At 43.7% G+C, this 7,901-nt stretch overlaps 2 protein-coding genes across 3 annotated transcripts in view; both read right to left on the reverse strand.

Annotated features, from left to right (window-relative positions):
* Positions 1–660: 660 nt before the first annotated feature.
* SARC_04578 (phosphoenolpyruvate carboxykinase [ATP]) lies at positions 661–3,231 on the reverse strand. The gene is made up of 4 exons (XM_014301575.1): positions 3,066–3,231; positions 2,577–2,931; positions 2,283–2,425; positions 661–1,905 (listed from the first exon to the last, which is right to left on the reverse strand). The coding sequence occupies exons 1-4, from the start codon at positions 3,165–3,167 to the stop codon at positions 820–822; spliced, it is 1,686 nt and encodes a 561-aa protein (XP_014157050.1). The 5' UTR covers positions 3,168–3,231; the 3' UTR covers positions 661–819.
* Positions 3,232–4,777: 1,546 nt separating this feature from the next.
* SARC_04579 overlaps positions 4,778–7,901 on the reverse strand; it is a gene marked incomplete at both ends in the record, with an annotated part of 9,742 nt that continues 6,618 nt past the window's right edge. Inside the window, 2 exons of one of the 2 annotated variants that reach the window (XM_014301576.1) lie at positions 4,778–6,576; positions 7,514–7,767. In XM_014301576.1, coding sequence (XP_014157051.1) covers positions 6,400–6,576; positions 7,514–7,767 — 431 coding nt within the window. Of the gene's footprint in view, positions 7,036–7,513; positions 7,768–7,901 lie in introns of both variants that reach the window. The other variant, XM_014301577.1, reaches the window with a different exon arrangement.

A 7,901-nucleotide genomic window follows, 5' to 3' on the forward strand; every position in this document is an offset into this window, starting at 1 on the left:
GCATACTTAGATACATAGATACAGACGGATAGGCAAATAGCCAGACATACATACATATATATATATATCTATATACACGCATACATTCATACATACATACATACATACATACACACATACAAACATACATAAATTCATACATACATACACATTTATATATATACATACATACATACACAAACACAGACATACATACATACGTACACGCAGGCCGGTAAAGAGGGTTCCCAGCTTCATACAGAATTCATTAGCCCCGCGTACGCTTTCACAGCGAGTTCGTCATCCGCACTGAGACAATGTCATTAGCTTCCTTCCTTTTCCAACAACATCACAGCGATCGCACGCTCCCAATTCAGCGTACTACATGTGATATAGAGCTCTGGTTGGTACCCAGAACTTGCTATGCTCCCATACAGACGGAGAGCTCTTTACTCGGTCCTCACCTGTGCACTTCTCTGTGGTATAGAGAGCCTGTGCATGGCCAATCACCTAGAACGGCCTTTGACGTGCCATGTCCAACCAAACCGATTTAGGGTTTTAGGGTTTTAACCCCCTGTGGGAACAGGGGGTGATAGAGTTTTAGGTCGTATAAAACAAGCTTTCGGATGTATACAGAAGGCCATTCTTTCTCCGGCTTTAAAAAGTTGTGTGAAACAGTGGTCGTTTAAATTTCCCTTTATTCTGAGTTACTAAATAATGTTGTGAGTTGTTGGGTTATATATTTACATACATGCACAGACGTACTGTTAAATATTTACACTTTGCAGGATCACCTTCCAGCCCTGTCGCTCAATCCTAAGTAATTAACCAACCAACTATCTATAGTTTAGGTCCAAAGGCTGAGAAATCAGGCTTACCCTCGTGAATATATTGCGAGTAGTTAGCAACAAATTTGTTGGCCAACTCCTTGGCAGCGCTCTCGTACGCAGCCTTGTCCTCCCAGGCATTCCTTGGTACAAGAACATCAGGGCTGACGTTACCTAGAGTCTGAGGCACTTCGAACTGGAAGATGGGGTCGGCCTTGAACTCAGACTTGTTGATAGATCCATCCAGGATGGCGTCCACACAGGCACGGGTGGTCTTGAGGCTCATTCGGTTTCCTACGCCATAGGCACCTCCGGACCATCCGGTGTTGACTAGGAATACGTTAGTGTTGTGCTCCTCTAGCTTGGTCTTGAGTAGATCAGCGTACTTCGTGGGGTGAAGGGGAAGGAACGCAGCGCCAAAGCAAGCGGAGAAGGTCGCCTCGGGCTCCTTGATGCCACGCTCAGTTCCAGCAACCTTGGCGGTGTAACCAGACAGGAAGTGGTACTGGGCCTGTCCAGGGGTTAGCTTGGACACGGGAGGAAGCACACCATACGCATCACAGGTCAGGAAGATCACGTTCTTTGGGTGACCGGCCTGTGAGGTGGGCTCGTAGTTGGGGATGTGGAAGATGGGGTATGACACACGGCCGTTCTGGGTCTTGGACACATCGAAGTAGTCGGGTGTCTTGTCCTCCTTCAGCACAACGTTTTCGAGAAGAGCATTGGGCTTGATGGCAGCGTGAATCTCAGGCTCGGTCTCGGGGGCCAGATTGATAGTCTTGGCATAGCAACCTCCCTCGAAATTGAACACACCGTGGTGGTCCCAACCGTGCTCGTCATCTCCAATCAAGAAGCGCTTGGGATCGGCGGACAGGGTGGTCTTGCCGGTCCCAGAAAGACCGAAGAACAGAGCGGTGTCACCGTCCTTGCCTACGTTCGCGGAGCAGTGCATGGACATAATGCCTTCCTTGGGCAACCAGTAGTTCATCATGGAGAAGATACCCTTCTTCATCTCACCACCGTACCATGTGCCACCTATAACGCCTACCTTCTTCTCAATGTTGAATCCAACGAATACGTCAGAGTTCAAATCATCCTCCTGTGAATTAATTTTGTTGAGAGAAAAAGGTGTAAGAACAAGGTATCTACTTTTACAATGCGCACACAAGGTATCTACTTTTACAATGCGCACACAAGGTATCTACTTTTACAATGCGCACACAAGGTCATAGGATACGGATACATTGTTTTGTATTCGCTATGGGTACGTATTCAATACACTCAAAAGGCAGAATACAATCAACACTCTTCAGACGCCGAAATGTAACCTATACAAAATTAAACACACCGATACGTTTAAGTGTTTCAGCTGAAACTAGTGCGCGAACCGTAGAGACTGTTAGTGGGTTGTGCTGATCACAAAAACCCTCACTTGTAATAAGTTGTACATAAATTTGCAAAACACCTCATGCATACCTTGTAATCAGGGTTGGTCACTTTGCAAGCGTTGATGATGGTGAAATCGGGCTTAAAGTCCGACAAGTCAGCATCATCCGCGGGACGGATGAACATATTGCGGACAAAGTGGTGCTGCCATGCCAACTCGGTAATGAATCGCACTGTATTGAATATTAGGGGAGTATCACATAAGTCACCCTGCACGATGATAACCACAATAGAATAGATCGATATGCTTTCCACGATACCTCAAATAGAGTAACTTCAGACACCAGGCTACAATTAATGCATTTGTTGAATTGTGAGACTTACCTTTTTTCTGGGTTGCGGGATTGGCACCGCAGTAGCCGTCGAAGACGTACATCTTATCGGCCGTCTGATTGTAGTGGTTGATGACCTTGTTGTAAAGCTTGTCAAAAACGGCAGGCTTCATGGGAGCGTTGACTGGGCCCCACCAGATATCTTCCTTGGAGGGGGACTGCTCAACAATGTACTTGTCCTTGGGTGAACGTCCAGTGAACATACCAGTGTCAATGGAATATGTACCATTGGCAGTAGCGGCACCTTCATTGTTGGCGATCTCGTGCTCATTCACTTCTTTGTAGGTCAAGTTGTGGTGCAGAGGAACGCTGGACGAGATTCCTACATCTGCAAGGAGGTGCTGGTCCTGTATATGCGACATAAATAAATAAAATGAGGAATGAATATTGAACTCCAGAAATGAGAACTCGATTCTGCCATCCTGACAGAACTCGTAATAAACCCAACATGAAGCACACGAAAGTATAGTGCGATGCATACCTGGCTGTGAGCGGCCATGGACTTTCCACGGAAAAGGGTGGGTGCCATACGGTGGACACCGTGGAGAGACCGAAGCCCTCTGGTTGCAAATGCAATGGACATGATTTAGTATTCTTTAGTCTAAAGTGAAGAGAAACCTACACGAGCCAACAGCTTTTATATTTTCTGTTTGGCATTTTTAGAATCTTCTACCTGTTCCAAACTTCTACTTTCTACGGCGCTCGTGAGTCTCGTCACGCAATGACAGTATGACACAAACAAACAATTTTGTATTTACATCGGATTCAATATACTGTTGCAACTGTGCACCGTCAATAAACCCGCTTTCCCTTTCTTCAATTTGAGAAAGCAATACATTTTCGCACATAACAACGACTGCAAACTCAGTGAAAAGCGCGAAGATGTATCAGTGGTTTCTGATTGGTCTACGGCAGTATTTGATTGTGCTCAGTTTGTTGGATGGAATATCATAATAATATCAAGGAAAAGTCCTGGTTTTTTCGACCCACTTTCTACTTCTCAGGTGCAATATCATATATTCTCAAGGAAAAGTCCAGGTTTTTTTGCAACCTGTTCTCTATTTTTCAGGTGCAATCCACTGCCGGCATTGGTTTGAACTTTGAAGTTTCAATTTTGAATTATGTAATAAATTTAAACAATGATGTGTGAGAGTTTTTGTATAAACCAATAGAATCTCCACGTCCCGAGAAAAACCTTAGTGGTTACGAATGAAAACACGATAGCTACTGTAAAAAAAAAAGCAAATCTGCGATTACTTTTAGTGATTTCCATGGACCCGCTCTTTACTACAGAGCAAATATAGCTCACTCGATGGCTCTGTATTGTAGTGATGACAGATGACTCCGACGAGGGAAGGTCTCTGATTGACTCCCACAGCCTTAACGCACATGACGATGTGGAATACTTTTAAAACATGAAAACAAACTCCGACCAAAATGTCATATGTACGGCACACGTGATTCTTTAGAAATAAATTACAGTAGGGTTTTTCCCCTGTGAGTTCGGCTGTGAGCCGGAGCGGACTGAGGCCTGAAGCCCGCTGTTTTTTAACCTACCACTCAGAATCGATTTCTCTGATCTTCTACCACTTCTATTTAAGTTTGTAGCGGAGGAAACTCTTTTACCAATGCCGCTCGTCGGGACGTTGGCTCTTCGAAATGGTGCGTAGCTGTTAAGCTTGAGACTTGACTCACTTGAGCCTGCGTGAGGCTGTGACTTCCAATTTCGAAAGTTCGAGCACGGTATTTTTTAAGATATTTTTTTTTAAACATAAACAATAAAAAAATAGCATCTGATCTAAAAAATCTCGAATTCTCGATGAGGCAAAAAAAATATTTTGGACAAATTTATAATAGAGCTCCTTACAGTTTTACCTAAAGGGTAACTTTGAGTAAATATTATGTACATAGACGAATGTCGAAGGTGTATTTGTGTATCTGATATTGAATTTTCCAGTTCACTTTGCTCACGCTTCACCTTGAGTTGAGTAAAAGATTAGTAGGCTCTGCTGAGTGCTGAGTGCCGAGTGCTGACTCAGACCACACCTGTTGCACATCGTTAGTTTGAACCTGGTCATCGAATTTCAAATCTTACAGGGATCCTTACCCCACATTGTGTCTGTAGTCTGTGTACATCTGTACACGATTGCAATTATATCATGAATCCGTGGGTTGTTGAATTATATCATACGTATGTGCAAAGGTATAGAAGTAAGGTGAGTCGTGCTCTGTACAAGTTATAACCTTCAAACATCTAAGTACTCAAAACTAATATATACAGTTAACGAGTGGCCTTGGGGTTTGGAGCTAAATATAAGACGAATTTTCATCGTCTGTAGGGTTGTTGGAAGAGTGATAACAATGTCACATCCTCGTTCTAACCGATTTCGCTCAGACAGTAGCAAATCACCGTCCGCGCAGTTTAGAAAGGTCTCGCTTTTCGATCGAAAAAAATGGTTTCTTTGGAACCAATATGGGTATCGTAACATGCAATGGCTACCATGTGGAGCGCTTCAATGCACAATTGAGCATAGTCGCACTATCGCTTTTATGGGCTTCCGCAGTCTGATAATTGGTTCAGTATGTATTCGTCAAACTTAGAATTGAACAGAATTCACCAAAGTGCAGAGGTGTTGGGAATGTGGGTCTTACTCGGCGGCAATGCGTTTGGAGAGTTGTTATATATTGTGTGGCGGAATTAATTCCTACTGAAGCACTCAATGGATTATAGGGATGTTGGTGTGCACGGTTTGTCATTTTCACTGTACATAATCGAATCTGTTTTGGAAGTATCATTACACACAAGTGTTTCGCTAGTCGAGGTCTATGGTCAGCTAGATATATTGTGGCGGCAAATTCCGCACTTCGCGGAACGGGAATTGTACTATGTAGGATCCTCAAATATTCAACAAACAGCCCTTGTTTTGACTGTATCATGTATATTCTCTTTGTTCCGAACTAGAAATAGTATCAACATCCGCCTGCGTAAGTGAGATGTGACCAGGAAAAATCCATGGAACTAGTCTATGTGGAAAAGTGCAGTTGTGTAGTAACCAGACTCATAAGCATGCTGCTTGTTCCTGTATCACCAGAAACAAATCACATGTGTCCAGGCTGTGGAGAGGAGTGCAGTTGTGTTGTAACAAGACTCGCAAGCGTGCTGTGTGTCCTTGTATCACCAGAGAAAACAACATGTGACAAAGTCTGTGGAGAAGGGTGCAGTTGTGTTGTTGCAAAACTCGTAAGCATGCTGTTTGTTCTTGTACCATCAGGAATAATCACATGTGACCAGGCTGTGGAGAAGAGTGCAGTTGTGTTGTAACAAGGCTCGTAAGCATGCTGTTTGTTCTTGTAACACCAGAAAAAAATCTGTGAAGAGTGCAGTTGTGTAGTAACAAGACTCGTAATCATGCTGTTTGTTCTTGTATCACCAGGGAAAATCAAATGTGACAAAGTCTTTGGAGAAGGGTGTAGTTGTGCTGTTGCAAAACTCGCAAGCATGCTGTTTCTTTTTGTATCGCTGGAGGCAAAATCGCAGGATCACTCTGTGAAGCAGATTGGAAATCTGTAATGAGACTCGTAAGCGTGCTGTTTGACTACCGCTTATAGCGGACCACGCGATTCTTCGCGCGACTTACGATGATAAGTTAGAAATATATGACGATTACAGCAGCTCTGTTATACCTAGACATGCTCCAGGGTAACATAGGTTCACACCACTCTGCATGTTATCGCGCAGCCTTGATCTTCCCCAGACAAGTAACAAGAGTAATAAAAGGCGGATCATTCACAAGTTTATTCTTTACTAAAGCTGTTCACAAGTGACGTCGAGGTTTCGGTGACGCGGGAAAAAATATTTGCTCTGTGTCTGTAGTGGTTGCTGCCGGGATGGCAGTGGGCATGGTTATTTTTAGACTGGGATCGTTTAGCACATCGTCTTTACTGTTTCCGAATTTCATGCTCTTGAAAGAGCTGAGTGGCGACATGATCACCTGTGGGTATGGAGAGTGTGATAAAGAAAAGTGAGTTAAGGAGCACGAACTTTTCTTGTAGATCAAGGTCTGAGAATTAGTGATGGTCGAGATGGGGTATGTGTTGGTGGTCTGAAAACTAGTTATGGTTGAGATGGTGTTGGTGGTCTGAGAATAAGTGATGGTTGAGATGGTGTTGGTGTATGTGTTGGTGGTCTGAGAAATAGTGATGGTTGAGATGGTGTTTGTGTTGGTGGTCTGAGAATTAGTGATGGTTGAGATGGTGTATGTGTTGGTGGTCTGAGAATTAGTGATGTTTGAGATGGTGTATGTGTTGGTGGTCTGAGAATTAGTGATGGTTGAGATGGTGTATGTGTTGGTGGTCTGAGAATTAGTGATGGTTGAGATGGTGTATGTGTTGGTGGTCTGAGAATTAGTGATGGTTGAGATGGTGTTTGTGTTGGTGCCTTTATTGGTAGACTTGACTTGATATCAGAACTATCGAAGAGAGAGAATCACATAAGGACAACATATCGATCGAGAGTAATAGGTACAAACAAGGAATGAATATGTAGATAGTATTAAGCACGGATACTGTTTAGACTAAGATAGCGAAGTGATCGAACTGGCAGAGATATCATCATACAGACTATAGACGGCATCGCCCTAGAATATATATATATATTATATATATATATATATATATATATATATTGCACATATATGCACACGTATATTTCCAAGTCTATTCAGAGCTATATAACAGGTAGAATTACGCACTATCCATTGCTTGTTCCACAGGTATATGGAACGAACAGGCATGTCGTAACTACTTGTGCGTTATACCCGTTCCTAGTTATAGACCAGGCCTGTGTACTCAGCACATACCAAATAACCAATACATACACACAATTTCTCACGTCAAAGTGCCCATCTTCACATCCGTCGCCACACATACCTCCGCTAAGCTTTTTCTCCGACCCGACGACGGCGAAGGGGACGATGAGCATGGTGGCGAGTCCTTTGATCGCGAGTTTTGTGCGCTGAGGTTGCTGGTTATCTTAGCGGGTGAGTGCTGCTGACCGCTGTGACTGGCACTAGTAAGCGGCTCAGCCGGCGAAGAGCCCCTTCGTGTCTGTGAGGAGTGTGAGGGGGTGTATGTACACTTATGAGTAGCCGTGGGGTATGATAAAGTTGTTGAGGAGGAGTGAACTAGTTGAGAGATGTGGGAGCACAAGTGTGCAAAAACATGGTACATACAACGGAATGTAGACAGAGTGTATGGTGTGTACTAGATCGTTGCGCTCGCAAGCCCAGACATACTATACATAATCGCATGCAATATA

The sequence above is a fragment of the Sphaeroforma arctica genome, assembly GCF_001186125.1.
Source record: "Sphaeroforma arctica JP610 unplaced genomic scaffold supercont1.263, whole genome shotgun sequence".
NCBI classification, from domain to species: Eukaryota; class Ichthyosporea; order Ichthyophonida; genus Sphaeroforma; species Sphaeroforma arctica.